This window comes from Phyllostomus hastatus, unplaced genomic scaffold, assembly GCF_019186645.2.
Source record: "Phyllostomus hastatus isolate PE091 unplaced genomic scaffold, TTU_PhHast_1.1 phas_scaffold_114, whole genome shotgun sequence".
Classification (NCBI taxonomy): domain Eukaryota; kingdom Metazoa; phylum Chordata; class Mammalia; order Chiroptera; family Phyllostomidae; genus Phyllostomus; species Phyllostomus hastatus.
In genome coordinates, this window is record NW_025334006.1 from 1,145,851 (window position 1) to 1,162,267 (window position 16,417).

The 16,417-nt window shown below is 34.9% G+C and overlaps 1 protein-coding gene across 3 annotated transcripts in view; it reads left to right on the forward strand.

Annotated features, from left to right (window-relative positions):
- BRAF (B-Raf proto-oncogene, serine/threonine kinase) overlaps positions 1-16,417 on the forward strand; it is a 130,871-nt gene that overhangs the window by 74,733 nt on the left and 39,721 nt on the right. For all 3 annotated transcript variants that reach the window (XM_045855519.1, XM_045855520.1, XM_045855518.1), the window contains 4 exons: positions 1,530-1,666; positions 2,863-2,980; positions 5,421-5,505; positions 6,354-6,530. In XM_045855519.1, the coding sequence (XP_045711475.1) occupies positions 1,530-1,666; positions 2,863-2,980; positions 5,421-5,505; positions 6,354-6,530 (517 nt within the window). The remainder of the gene's footprint in view (positions 1-1,529; positions 1,667-2,862; positions 2,981-5,420; positions 5,506-6,353; positions 6,531-16,417) is intronic.

The window sequence follows — 16,417 nt, forward strand, 5'->3', positions numbered from 1 at the left end:
GGAAAAAATGAGCAGTATAATTTCAGTCTCTCATTTTATCTTGCCATACTTCAGTGGTTAAACTGATTTTTTTATTTTTAAGTCAAAATTTAGATAGGAGTTTGCTGTAAATAGTTTTAAAGAATTTACTGGCCATTGCTCATTAGTGTCTGCCACTTACTCTAAACGTGGTGGTGGTGGTTCAGATTTTTGCTCTCAGCCCAGCTGTTCAGAAAATCCATAGAATGGCCTGGAAGTCATACAGTATTAAGTAGATCAGACCTGTGAAGCCTGGGCAAGTAGTTAAGGCTTTATGATGTTGAAAATTATCAGTGGAAGGTAGAAATGGATTGTGCTCTTGTTAATAGACATTCCAGATAACATTTTCTTTCAGAAATTTACATATTATCAAAATTCCATATGATAGCATATGTGATGCAGTAATGATAAAATTTCTACCAGATTTAACATTAAATTTTGCCACTGGTATCTCTGTTCTTTGAAAGATAGTGACAGCCACCCCTTCAAGAATAGTAATCTTTTAAAAAAATTTTCTTGAAGTCTTTGTGTTCTATATATGCAAATATTTTTTGACATCTCAGTCCTACCTAACTGTATTCAGGCTCCATTAGAAATCATTGCCCTGAACCCCTCTAAACCAGGTGCTACTGTACATGACCTTAGAATTATTGCCACTGAGCCAGCATTTGGAAAAGTACCTATCAGAAAGGTATGCAACCCTGCCAACTGAATCCATTTGCAAAGAATGTACCCCTTGGGCTCAGTTGGCTGGTAGAATATTTGCATTTATAGTAACTTAGCTGAGAGGCCATATCACTTAACTTTGCAGTCACTTGTGAAGGCAGGGATTTTTCAGAGTCTTGAGAAACCTGCTAGTTTTGTTTACAGTAATATTGTATGCAGGCAACAAATAATCTTTGTTTACTAAAATAAGCCTTCCAGAACTGAGGAAAGTGACCAGCATCTCTCACTCTTAAGTAGTATAGTATGTGGTGTAGGATTTTTTTTTTTTTTTAATTTTTGTGGCTTATATGAAAAAGCCAGATGTTTTCAACAGTAAGACCATTTTTAGAATATGTTTCCATTTGGGGATTTCCATGTTTTTTATATTGATTGGCTGCTGAAGCAACATAAAATAATTAAAAGCTTATTTTTATTATTGGCTTTTAAATTGATTTTGCTTTTTAATTTTTTATATCAAAGAAACAGAACCTTGGGAGTATTATTTAGTATATATCTTTTATATTAGAGAGATTTTTTCCCCTTAGGATATGCACCATAAGCAAAGTGTATATCTGTAATCAGATGTTTTCAAGATCATTAAATTGGCCAGAAAACTAAAAGAAATTATAGTGCTAATTACCAAATGAGACCCCTTTTTGGCTTCTCCTTTCTAAAAGGTCTATGCTTGAACATGCACTGCATTTTTTAAATAAGTCTTAAATCCCCCACCCCCCACCCTCTGCCCCCAATTAAGTGACATACTTGGTTCTCCTTTAATGGATATATTTTTCCTTTCACTAACTTAGGATCAACTACAGGTTTATCTGCCACCCCCCCTGCCTCATTACCTGGCTCACTCACTAATGTGAAAGCGTTACAGAAATCTCCAGGACCTCAGAGGGAAAGAAAATCATCCTCGTCCTCAGAAGACAGGAATAGAATGGTAAGAGTATATGGTATCTCTATTCTTCTGTGTTCTTCTGTATAGAAGTCATAGGCAAATCTAATGTCACCTTTTAGATATATTGGTATGTGACACAGAATTCCCATAATCAAATAAATTTAAGAGCTGGTGATTGCTTAAAGCATATTCACACAACACAGATTTTTTTCCTCTCAGCTCCAATGTAATTGAAGAAAAGGCAGTTTTGAAAGGGTAAGAATACAGTTGACTCTTGAATAACATGGATTTGAGCTGCTTGGACCTACTTACATGTGAATTTTTTTCAATAAGTAAATAGTCGTCCCTCCATATCCCCAGATTGTGCATCCATGATTCAGTGAACCAAGGGTTGAAAACAGTATTGGTCCTGAAACCAATCTCCAGCAGATACCAAGGGATCGTTATGGTTGGGTTTTGGGGGAAATCAAAAGTTATATGCCGATTTCACATGTGCTCCTAAACCCCACATTGTTCGAGAGTCAACTGTAGTGTTCTGTTTCTAAAATAAGGAAAAAGAGTAAGCTAGTATTGTAGGAAGCATTGTTAGGCGCATATGTTCTAAAGGGCTTCTCTGAAATTCAAGTATCTACTAAATGACATTATTCCCTATTTGAAAAAATAACTTTCTGAAGTCTATATTAAAAACTAAAAATTTAATCTTAGCAAGAGTGTATTAATAATATGTTGGATAGGTGGAGTCTTTACCTTACCAAAGTGTTTGTATATGTTGACAGTTTTTTTAAGAGACAGGATCAGGTAAGATACGAGGAAATTTAGCACTGACTGGAAGAAAGTAAGTAAATAAATTATCAACAGTTACCATAGTATGTTAACTTAAATTTTGGCCTTTGGAGCCAAAACTAGTCACAGATATATAGTACTTATCTTGCCCGTAGTTGTCCTCCAAGTTATAAGACTTCCATTTCATTGATTGTAGTGATATATATTTCTTTTCATACCCTATACATAATTTTTGATAAATTGTTTTTGTCCTAATACTGACTTAGGTCTTAAACTTAAGTTCCGTATTGTAGGAACCATACTTCTTTCTTCCAGAGAGTGTTCTTTTTTCTTTAAAAGATACTGTCTCTTTCTAACTTAGGTACCCTTCAGACATAGGAGAAAGTATATAGGGTGAAACCTAAGGTTTTCCTTTTTGTTTGCTTTTGCTTGACTTTTGCACTATTTTTATCAAGAAAACACTTGGTAGGCGGGATTCAAGTGATGATTGGGAGATTCCTGATGGGCAGATCACAGTGGGACAAAGAATTGGATCCGGGTCATTTGGGACAGTCTACAAGGGAAAGTGGCATGGTATGTATGTATTATGGTGACCTTCTCACAAGTTATAATAATACAATTATCTGACAATGTTTATTTTAAAAATCAAAGGGAGTAATCACTCTGTAAATCATCAAATATATAATATTTGATGATTTACAGAGTATATAATAAAACTTTTTTATTATATTCAAGAGTTACTAAAGGTTTCTAACAAAAAGTGTCAAACAAAAATATTCAGTAAAAACTGATTCACAGCAACCAGGTCTCCTATCATTATATTACCTCCGGTTCTTTTTTTTTGGGGGGGGGAGATAAAATGTCTTTATTGTTTGAAGCATAAAAAGAGTAAACATTTCATTTCTTAGTCATCTCAGTGAGGTTATAAAGATACATTGCCACTTAGTCTGTATAAATACCTGAAAATGTCTAGAAGACATTTTTCTAAAAAGAAATTATAGTGCTAATTACCAAATAAGGCCCCATATCACACTTAATATGATATAAAAAGGCACCTAAAGCACAGTGAGATGATAAAAAACGACCTCACTGTTACAACTGAATATCTAGTTATAACTTTTAAAGATGATGATTCTCCAAGTGAGCTAATTCCCAAGATGTTTTTTTCTTTGATAATTTTTCTGCTTATAATTTTATTTGTATTTAAACCACAAATATATTAAAAGTTTATTACCAGAGGAAGAAATGGAGTGGAAGCATATTTTAAAATGTTCTACCTCATTAGTTATCAGAATTGCAAAATCAAAAAGTAAAAATCATTTGCATCTCAAGTGGACAAAGATTTTTTTTTTTAATTGGTCATATTTAGAGTTGTAATTATAATGCTGCTGGTCTGCTGGTGGGAAAATAAATTGCTATGAGTTTTCTGGAGAAAAATTTGACAATATGTACATGGGGCCAATAATTCCACTTGTAGAATTTTATAATGAGGAAGTAATTGGACAGGAACAAACATGTCTGTACAAGTATATCAGTTAGAAGTTTAATATTAATGAAAATGGAAATTAAGTGCCTATTGAGTATTATTTAAATAAATTGATAACCTCCATATACGATTATACAGAAATTAAAATAGTATGGCAGATTTATATTTATTACTATGGAAAAGTGTCCGTGGTATATTAAATTTTATAAAGAAGCATGCATAATATCCCACATTATGATGCTACATAGAAATATATTTAACAATCTTAAAAATGATCATCAGTATTTGAGTACATATATTTTTAGGTTATCTTTTTATGCAAATTCATAAATAGTCACACTGATACATATAAAAGCCTAGTAAGATATACATCAATATGTTAACAATGGTCATTTATGAGTGACATGATTATGGGAAATATTTTTTCTTTATGCATTCAAAATGTTTAATTTTTTTACTATAAGAGTATATGACTTTGATAATCAGGAAAAATAATTGTATTGAAGTATAATATACATGCAAAAAAGTTAAGTGTTCAAGTAGCTAAAATCTCACAAAGTAAACTCATCTGTAGTCAATAAACAGAACATTACCAGCAATGTCAAAGTCCTACTCATGTCCTCCTGTTCCAAGGGGTAACCCCTCTCCTGATTTTAACAGAAATAACAGTGTATACTCTTGTGTCTCGCCCCTTTAACTCAACATTGTTTATGAGATTTGTCTACGTTCCTGTGTGTAGTTGTATATGCTTTATATAGTATCCCGTAATGATTCCTTTTTCTGACTACTGTGTGATGCACATTTTAATAGTTTCCCATTTAGGCCTGTTACAAATGCTGTCGCTATGAATATTCCTAGTGCATACATGTCATTTGATGAACATGTATGTCCAGTTTTGCTGGGTATATGCCGAGGAAAGAATTGTGGGGCCACTGGATATGCATACGTTCAGTTTTATTAGATACTGCCAATGGTGTTTCAAGTGGTTGTACCAATTTACACTCTCATTGGCTATGTGTGTGAGTTGTAACTGTTTCACATAAAGTTGTTTTTAAAATAATGGTTATAGTTTTAATAAGTTTCCTAAGCAAAGGAACAAGTGATCCATGGATTTGAAAAAAAAATGTTAACTACTCTAATGAAGGAGTTTTATAGTTTTCTGTTTCAGCCAAGCTCCATTGGGCCTGTCATTTGTAGTTTTAACATTTAGTTAGTAAATTCATCTCATTTAATATTGTTAAATAGCCAGGAAAATACCCAGGAGAAAAACAGAGTTTGCTGGGTTTTTTGGATTGGTATTTTGAAATACTAGTGTAAGAATATCAGTGTTAGTTTGGTTCTTATCCTTAGAAAATTAATGCAGTTGAGGAAGGTATGGTGTAATTTATTATATCATAAGTTACACCATAAAGCAGTTTAATAATGTGTGGATTTAGGCCATGGTAATTAGTGAAATACCCAATAATTTTTTAATATTTTTAAATTTAAAAAACCAGAATGACATTTAGAATGACAATTACCTTTCAGGTGATGTGGCAGTGAAAATGTTGAATGTGACAGCACCCACACCTCAACAGTTACAGGCCTTCAAAAATGAAGTAGGAGTACTCAGGTGAGTTAGTGTGAATTATTGTTTTCCAGAGAGGTTATCTTTAACTCCTGTTTCCAGTGGTCACCACTGTTAGCTGTAAAGACTCACTCAAAATGGATAAAACAGAGTTTGCATATATATTGTCTTTAACCATATTCTTGTAAGTGGTATGCAGTGTTGTATTGGACAGCTGGGAGAAGAATTAAGCATAGAGTGAATTAATGGAAGTGTTCTATTCTGCTTATGAGAAATAGTACTTCCATTATGGAAATGATACTTTCAAAATTCTGATCTGAGCAGAACACATTTAGAGATTATATCATGTCCTGGAACTTGAGGAACATTAACAAACTGGAGTGTGTATAGGCCAGGACAACTTAGATGGGGACGATTCTAGAACTGTAACTTAAGGGGGAGAATACCAGTAGTCAACATAACTGAGGATGTCATGTTCTAGGGTACAGACTGTTATTCCAGAGAGCAGGACAGGGAAACCAGTGGAGGAGTTGTGGAAATATGATTGTTTTCTCAACCCGAAAAACTTTCTAAAACTAGAACCACTATTAAAAAAAAAAAGAAGAGTGGGGAAAAATAGACGTTAGTCTCAGTGATGAGCTTCCCATAATTGAAGGTATTTAAGCAACCTCTAGTTTCCTATCTGTCTGGTATATTAAAAAAGGTATTTCTGGAAAGAGTAGAATGTTGAACTATACAATTACTAAAGTCTCTTCTAAATTTATCCTTCTTTTGCCTTTTTAAAAAATACCTTTTTCTGACAACATCTTACTGATAGACTGTTTTGGCCTCTTTTTTAAGATTTGCTAAAGTTTATCAACATTTACTATGTACTGTTTCATTTCTTTTTGTAGGAAAACTCGACATGTGAATATTCTACTCTTCATGGGCTATTCAACAAAGCCACAACTGGCTATTGTCACCCAGTGGTGTGAGGGCTCCAGCTTATATCACCATCTCCACATCATTGAGACCAAATTTGAGATGATCAAACTTATAGATATTGCACGACAGACTGCACAGGGCATGGAGTAAGTTCCATTCTGTTACATATCTTACAAATTACTTTTGAAGATCATTGAGGGTGTTTTAAAGACTTTAGCTGATAATCTTTTGTATTGCTTTTTAAATTGTTGTCTAGGAACATACGGACACTTTTAACTGATGGCTAGCAATATGATACTATGAAATAAAACTGTACTACAGTATTCTAAACATAAAGTGTTAATAATAAATGTGACTGCAAATTTATGTTTAATGTACTGTGATATAGCTAAGCAATAATATGATTCAGAAAACAAAAATAGGTGAGCAAACAACCACTAAACATTATTAGCAGTTATAGAAGTATATAAAATAATTATTTTCTCCAAGTGCCCATATTTTCTATTGCAAAATGGTCTTTTGTATATAACAAAATAAAATGAAAATCTGTATTCTGATCCTCTTTGAGGATTTCAGGTTGAATTGTTCATATCCACTGCATAGTGCTCTATAATTTAAAAGATACAATGATTAAAATAAAATTTTAAAAAATTTAAAAGATAAAAAGTAAATTCATAAATTTACGATAGGTCAGAATCTGAATCTGTTCCAATCTGAAAGATTATATTAAAATCTTGTAATGAGTAAACCATGGCAAAAATAATAAACATTGAGAATGAGAGAAACAAAGATTATTCTCTCCTCCCTACCCCGCAACTAAGCGCACTTCCTCCTCAAGGACTTCGTACTTGTTATTTTCTCTTTGGGATACTCATGGCACAAATATCCATAGAGCTTCTTCTCCCCATGTCTCTGTTCAGATGTCGCCTTTTCAAAGAAGCCTTCTCTGGTCACCTTAACTAACTAATGACCCTACCTTACCCTGGCACTCTCTAAACCTCTATCATTGTTTTTGTATTTTAACTCCCAGTCCACACGACGTATTTGTTTATTGTCTGTCACTGCTGCTAGAATAGAAGCTGTATGAGAGCAGGGACTTGGTTTTGTTCATTGTTTTATCCCTAATATTTAGAACAGGGCCTGAGCTGTGATAGGTACTCAAATCATATCTGTGAAATTAAAAAATGAAGAAGGATTACACACAACTGAGTATTATTGTTGTTTGCTTTTTAGAAGAAAGAGAAGCCAAATGCCTTCACATACCAAAATTGAGAAATGTCAAGGAAAGGAAAAATAATGAAATAATAAAAGGATAGCAGAGGGGAAAAGGCTTTTGCTATAAACAGAGGCAGCAAAAAATAGTCATAAAAATTATTTTTAGAAACAGTGATGGAGCAGTCAAATACCAGTATTGATTAAGACAAAAAATGACAGAGATGATTACTATCAAATTGGAATAGTTTTGTAGTCTGGGGGATAGTTGGTGAAGAGGCAGTATTTTTTCCATTGCTTTCAGCGTGCGATCTGTAAGTATAAACTTTGCAGTATATTTATCTACTCTGACATACTTTGCTTACACTTTAAGTAACACTCACCGTATAATGAGTATACCTGGCTATGAATGTAGAACATGGCTATGTGTGGTAGTTACCAGAGGGGAAGGGTATAGCGGGAGGACAAGGACGGTAAAGGGGGTCAAATACAAGGCGACCGAAGGAGACTAGACTTCGATTAGTGAGCACATGATGGAGTGTCCAGATGTCATATTATAAAGTTGTACACTCAAAATTTATATAATGTTAGTAACCATTCTTAATTTAATTTTTAAAAATTATTTTTTAAAAAAGAATTCTACTTCCATAGTATCCAAAAGAATAAAATAAGAGAAAAAATAGTTACTTTTTAAAAATTAATTATGTTTTTAAAAAGAAAAGAATTCCATTTCCTTAGTATCTAAAAAGAATAAATTTTACCAAGGAGGTAAGAAATTGTACTCTAAAAAGAACAGAACATTGCTGAAAGAAATTGAAAAGAAATGAGGTTTGGTGCACAATATTTCAGGTGTACTTAGTACCACTGAATTATACACTTAAAAATGGTTGACATGGAAAAATTTATGCTATATGTAGTTTATCACAAAGTTAAAAACTATAAATAAATAAAATGACTATGTGGGTTTCAGATAAGGTGACAGATTTATGCTATCTTTTGAAACTTCCCTAAAACTATAATAAACGATTGTTTTTTAAACATGAATTTATAAAATTGGAGTTAACAGAGAGGAAAGAAGTAATATTGACAGCATTGTAAAAGCTAGAGAGCAGATGGAGAAGTAAGTGATCTTGGACTTAGTAGATCCAAAAAAGCTAAATCATTAGTTGGCAGTGAGGCAATAAAAATTTACCTGATTTATACCACAGAGTCCTCAAATGTCTCAGGGATTGGCAGTGCCAGGTATCTCTGGAGGAAGGAGAGTACATAAAAGAAAAGGGCTGTCTCAGAATCTTGTCTCCTGCTCTGTGCACTGGGTAACTGCCCTATCCCTACCCTGGCAGTAGACTGGAAGCTTGTTCTCTGGAGAGAGAACAAATATTTCTGGACTAGGAACATGGACTTGGATACTCTACTAGAAACGGGGACTGAATGATGAATGGAGAGTTCCCCAGGCCCTCTTTCATTTGTTTCTCAGAATGCTAGCAGACAAACCTTCTCCTTCACTCAAGATGTTGGAAGAGTCTTCTGCGAAGAATCTTACCAGCCAAGGGGAAAGATCCAAAGGTGGAGACAGAGATTCCACCTAGATAACTGTACAGGGAAGTTGAGAAACAAGCAGCCCATCTATAAAGCTTTCAGACAGTTTTATAGTCCCTCCCTCATTCTGAGTAAGACCAGTTATCTCTGGCTCACCTGCCATCAGAGGGAGAGTCTCTGATGCCAGTGAGAGAGACCAAAACAAATGGGGGCGTAGGGAGGCAACTAGGAATAAACAAATACAATGCAAGAAGAAAAAATGAGCTTCCCCCAAAAAAGCCTGTCAGTCGCCTCAGTGATAGAAGATTTTTCTATTCCTGAAACAAGAACAGATGCTTTAAAAGGAACTTTCCAATAATAACAAAAAATGTTAAAATGTTGATATTGACAATATACTGGAAGTAACATTCTTTGCAGGTAAATTTAACATTTAAATGTTTGGTTTCTCCTCCCCATCCTCCACCATCATTTCACAAAGTCCATAGACTTTAAATAGCCATTAATAATATACTTTTACAAAGCCCTCTTTTCAAAACAGTCAGCCTCCAGATGTTTCCCAGATACTGTGAGGGCAAACTAACTACTTTCCGAAATGTATTCTAAAGTCCCGGGGCATACACAGAACAAGAGCATACTAGCTCAGTGTATAGTATGCTGGGTTGCAGTCCCTCTTAAGATAAAACCTATAGTCATTAGCAAAGTTAAATAATTAGGACACTCAAATGTGTCACCTTTATTGCATTATAGAATATGAGCAGACAGTGGATGGGTGACATTTTCCTGTGTAGTTCGGTCTTTCCTCAGTGAAAGATCATTTCTGATTCCTAGGTTTACCTGAAAGGGAGCAAAGCTATTCTAATAGTAGATAATTAGAGACTTAATCTTAGGAATCAAGGTTCATATAGTATGTTTATCAGCTTCTCACCTGGCAGTCATTGATTCAGCCTAAGTGCCAAGATTTTTCTAGAATATGTTACTAAAGAAAATTCAGGAATAGTCATTCATCATGTTATCTATTTGCAGGACTTTCAATGTCAGTGTAATATTTACAGTATAATTTTTAATTTAGCTTTATTAAAAAATTTACTAAGTGTTAAATCAAGGAAACACAAAGAGAAAGTTGTGGTCTGATGTACTCACAGAATTGTTATATTCTGAATATAAGATGATTAAAAATAATTTGGGGATAAAACCTCACAATTTACTTTTTTAAAAAATAATAAAAGGCATGCGTCCCTTTACTGATAAAGAAGTCTACTTAAAAATAGGATGAATTGAAGCTTAAAAGATGGTGAATATGTATTAATGACTGAAAATAATTCTAACTAATCAAAGAATATCAATAATGAATGTGCTTTTTTTTGGTGAGTAAAAACAGTAATAGAAAGGAGGAAGCTGATAATCCAAAAATTTCAAACTAAAACAAACAGGTACTATTTTTTACCCACTAGAACTGGCCAAATGCCTAAATTCTGAGAAGATCACTTGTTGATAAAGGTTAGGGGAATTGTTTACTGGGACCGGCCTGATAAAACCAACCACCCTGGGAGTGTTTTGGAAGTATCTGTTAAAATGGAAAATGAGTGGTTTACCCCCAAGAAACACAAACTTTTGTTTCAAAAGATGTGTGTAGGAAGAGATATATTATAGAGAAACATATTAATATGAAAAATTAGAAACAATGACCATCAGGAGAGGACTGGATAAATAAAATATTGGCATGTATGTGCAGGGGAATAGTATGCAGGAGAGATGTATATGCATCAGCATCAGCTTTACAGTGCGTCAAGTGAGAATAGCAAGCTGCAGCCTGAAACCACTTAAAATTTTAAAAACAACGTTTTTTATATTTGGGGTTTTTAAAGTCATACATACGTTTTTATGTAAAAGTATTAAAATAAGGATTAGAAGGCACACACCAAGCTCAGTGGTGGTTGGTTAGCTGTCTCCAGGAATGGCGAAAAGGGGTCAAGATGGGGGCATCTGTCAAGCAGAAGTGCTTTAGCTTTACCTGTAACATCCTAATTGTTTAGGTCTTTTAATAAAAAAGATTCTACAGTTATGTTTTACTTCCATAACCTTTTTACAAGGATAAATTTTGAAAAAAGACAAGAGGAAAATGTGTAAAAAGTTTAACAAGATTGATTATGGTGTAAATATTATTGAATTCTACATTATCTCTTTTGCTGTTTTTCTTAATTTCAAAATAAAAGTTACATGGAAATAATATAATCAGAAAATGTAAATATTAGTAACTACCAATAATCTACCATCAAAAGAGAATTACTATTACTATTTTTTAGTGTATTTTCATTGTTTCAGAATTTATTTTAATATACACAACAGTTTGTTGTTGTTGCTGTTTTTAAATATGGAATCGTATTGGAGGTTGCCTTTTTTCACTCTCTCCTATTTTAAACATCTTTACTGGTCAGTAAGTACTATGTTCTGACCCCAACTCTGCTGTATACTGGTAACTCATTCTCCCCCTCCATTTTTAAAGATTATTTTAGAATATATATTTTTAAATTTTATTTATTTTCTTTTTAGAGAGAGGGAAAGAGGAGAGAAACACCAATGTGTGGTTGCCTCTCGTGCACCCCCTGCTAGGGACCTGACCTGCAACCCGGACAGGTGCCCTGACTGGGAGTCAAACTGGCAGGCCTTTAGTTTGCAGGTTGGCACTCAGTCCACTGAGCCACACTAGCCAGGTCTCCCCACTCTTTTTTTTTAATACCAACTATGTTCTGTGGGGGTTTTTTAATATACATAGTAATGTATTTAGCAATTATAGTACTTACTATATGCCAGACATGGTTCTGTGTACTTTACATATACAACCTCATTTAAGTAACTAGGGTACAGAAAGGTCAAGTAACTTGTCCACAGTACTTTCCCTTAGCCTTTACACCAGCTGCTACTCCAATTTAGTCAGTCCTTTTGAACAACCTCTAGCTGGCCCTTAATGTTATACAGGGGTCATACTTTCTGTTCCATAGTTTATTTGCTCTTCTCACCTAGATGTCCCTCAAATTTCAATACCTCTTCTCCAAAAACAGCCAGCTTATCTTTTCACTAAGAAAATTAGAAGCACCCACCACATTGTTAACCCTCCTGCCTACATTCATGCTCCGTTTTTCTGCCTTGTCACTAAGAATAAAAGCCAATCCTTCCATTTTGTGCACTAGATCCCTACTCATGGATGCCTTCTGAGCAGATCCTCCCCTATTCATCACTAGGTTTTCCTTTTCTACTGGATTTTCTCCCATTTTAAAACATTTTTCTTATAATGCACATTTGGGAGAGTATTGACAATTGCTGACTCTAGGTGGAAGGTACCTGGTTGTTTGTTGTATTATTCTTTCAACTTTTCTGCCATGCTTAAAAATTTCACAATATAAAACTTGTGGAGGTTTCTTCCATGATCCCACTTCCCTCTCAAGCTATCACCACGTTCTTCTTTCTTCCTTTAGAGTAGAACTTCTCTAAAGAGTTGTTGGTACTCACTCTTGACTTTTCTTCTCCCCTTTTATCCTAGACCCTACTCCAGTCAGTTTTGCCCCAACCCTCCACTGAAATATCTCCTGATTAGATAGTTACCATGTATAGCTACACATCCATTGGTTCAGCTCTCAGTCCTCAATCTGTTTTCTTTATCAAAAGACATGGTGAAGCTGATCTCATCCTTCTTCATGAAATGTGTTCTTTTTTTCTAGAGACTCTGGGGGGGGCGGGGGACATCGATTTGTTGTTCCACTTATTCATGCTTTCATTGGCTGATTCTTTAATGTACCCTAACTGGGGATTGAACCCACAACCTTGGCATATCGAGACAACACTCTAAGCAATTGGGCTACCCTCCAGAACCACAGAACACCATCTTAATCCCTTACTACTCAAAATGCGGTCTGAATAGGATTTGTATACCACTTAGAACCTTCCAGAAATGCTGAGGTTTAGGTTCTACCCCAGATCTGAATTGGAGTCTACATTTTAACAAGATCCCTAAATGATTTGTATGCCTATTGAAGTGTGAGAAGCACTACTATAAAGCATGTTCTCCTGATTTTTGTTCTTATTGTCTGTTCCCCTCAGCTGGTTCTTCCAAATCAACTCCTTAACCTCTGTAAATGTTAGAATACTCCAAGTATCTTTCTTCCCTTGGTGATCTCATTCACTGTCATGGCTTGAAATACCACTTAATTACCATTTCTGTGCCATTCTCCAGCCAAGTCATTTCCTCTGAACTCCAGACTGTCGTATCAAACTGTCTGCTCAGCCTTTCCACTCGATTGTCTAATGGGCATCTCAAATTTAATATGTCTAAAACTGAGATCCTGAACTTTTTTCTCAAGCTTGCTCTTCATGCATCCTTTTTACCTCAGTAGCGGGCAGCTGTTCTTTCAGCCACTAATGTCTAACATTTTAATGATTACCTTTCACCTCTCTTTTTCTCACACCACATAACCAGTCTTTTATCAACTCCTGTTGGTTCTGTCTCTAAACTATCTAGAATCTTACAACTTTTCATCGTCTATTTTTCTATGACTCTGATTCAAGCCACTATTATCTCTTGCCTGGATAGTGCCTGCTTCCACCCTTAACCCACCTTCAGTTTATTCTCAAGACAGCAGCCAGAGTGGTCCTTTTAAGACTTAGGTCAGGCCTTAACTGGTGTGACCCGGTTGGTTGGCTGTCGCCCCACAGAGCCAAAGGTTGCTGGTTTCATTCCCTGTCAGAGCACATGCCTGGGTTGCAGGTTCAGTCCCCAAGAGATCAACTGATCAGTGTTTCCTTCTCACATCAATGTTTCTGTCCTTTATCTCCCTGTCTTCCCCTCTCTAAAAATAAATACAATCTTTAAAAAAGAAAACACTTAGAATCAAATTGGGGTGGTGAACAATACAACAGATCATGTGTTGTGGAATTGTGCACCTGAAACCTGTATAATTTTATTTACCAGTGTCACCCCAAGAAATTCAATAAAAAGCTAAAAAAAAAGACTTAGGTCAGATTACGTTGCTCCTCTACTCCAGTGTCTTCACATTTCACTCAGAAAGAAAACCAAGGTCCTTACAATAGGCCTTTCTCAGTGTGACCACCACCACAACCCTCCCTCTTCCACTGCCTTTTCTGTTACCTCTCTCAACTCATTTGCTATTCTTGTCCCTCATATTTCCTGTCCTGCAAACCACAGTTTGCCTTCTTGCCGTTCTTAGAACATGATAAGCACATGCGTGCCAGGGCTTTGCCCTTGCTAGTCCCTCTGCCCGCTGTGTTCTTACCACAGAGCTGCATGACTCTCTCCCTCCCCTCTGAGTCTTTACTCAAAATGTTCTTTGAAAAGAATCCCTCCCTGGCCTAAAATTATAACCCCCTGCAACTCAGCATTTCCTGTTTTCCACCTGTAGGATACTTTATGTTCTACTGATACATCTTTTTTTATTTTCTGTCTTCCATACGAAAATACAAGCCCCTCAGACATGGAGATTGTCTGCTTTATCTTCAAGACTTGGGAGAGTTGTTGATTAGCATATAGTGGGCTTTCAATAAACAAGTTAAGTAAATGAAAGAAAGAACTCATAGAGGTGTAAATATTATTGTCTTCATTTTATATGTTAGGAATCCAAAGCTAGTGAATGTATCCAAAGTCATGTGGCTAGTGAGTGACATAGCTGGGGTGTGCTCAAACCCCATGCCCTGTTCACTACACCTCTCTGGTCATCTCACTTCAGTCCTTGGACTCTGGTTTTTCCATCAGCCTACATGGAATTGTCATTTTACTTGCCTCACAAAGAAGATATGTGATGGCTCTGAAACCAAATGATGTTAAAAAAATATCCTGTACACTTTAAAATGCCAAACATGTACAAGGGGGTGGTTGTAATTCTGTTTTCTTATAGAACTTTTATAAGAGTTTTAGGTCTTCAGTCCACTTCAGATTGATTTTGCATGTCTGGTATGAGGTAAGGGCTGAAGATATTTTTATCCCTTTATAGCTATCCAGTTGTTTCAGCAATATTTATTGAAATGACCACTCTTACCCCCATCTGAGTTACCTTTTCTTATAAATAAACAAATACCATGCTTCTGATTATATGTGATTGGGATTGTAAATAGTTTGGTTTTTGCTATTCATCAGTGTCATGATACTCCATGTTTACAATACATTCTCATTTATTTTCCTTAGCCCAGTGTTCTACTTAGAAGCTGAGAGTATTTTCCAAAGGGGGATTATATTCTCTCTAATGCAGGTCCCAGCTAGGAAACAAAACACATAGAAATATATTCATATACTTATAAGACTCAATATTGTTAAGATGTCAGTACCTAACAGATTAATCTGTGGATTCAGTGTAATCCCAGTCAAAATCTAGACATGCTTTTTTGTAGAAGTTGACAAGTTGACCCTAAAATGTATATAGGAATGCAGTGGCTAGAATTGTCCAATTTTGAAAAAAGAACAAAATTGAGGGACTTTTAGTGTGAGATTTCAAAGAATATATTTGTATGTTTATAATCAATGTATTTGTTTTGTTTGTTGCCACGGCTGTTCATGGGGAAAGGATAGTCCTTTCAACAAATGTTGCTGGAACAACTGGATAGTCACATGGAATAAATAAATAAACTATTAACCCTTGCAAGACATAAATATTAACTTGAAGTGGATCAAAGAACTATGACAAAAAGCTGAAAATGTAAAATTTCTAATGGAAACATAGGAGAAACTCTTTGTAGATTAAAGATAGGCAAAGATTTCCTAGGATACAAAAAAAAAAGCCATAGAAGAAAAAAATCAAATTGGATTTTATTGAAATTGAAAACTTTTGCTTTTTAAAAGATACTCTTAAGAAAAATGAGAAAAGAAGCCACATACTTGAAGAAAATGTTTGCAAGATACATAGAAGACTTGCATCTAAAGCATATAAAGAATGCTTAGAATTTTGTGATAAAACAAACTACCCACTGAAAAATAGGTAAAGATTGGAGTGCTCTCTTAGTGAAGATGTAAGAATGGCAAATAAGCACATGCAAAGAGGTCCAACATCATTAAACATTAAGGAAAAGCAAATTTAAACAAGACACAACTACATACCCAGTAGAATATTCAACATTTCCAAGTATTAGCAAGAATGCAGAGCAACTAGAACTCATACATTACTGGTAAGGATCTTAAGTGGCACAACCACTTTGGCAGTTTCGTTAAAAGTTAAAATTAGTATATAAGCCATTGTAATCCTACCTCTGTACCCAAGAGAAATGAAACCATAAATTAACAACA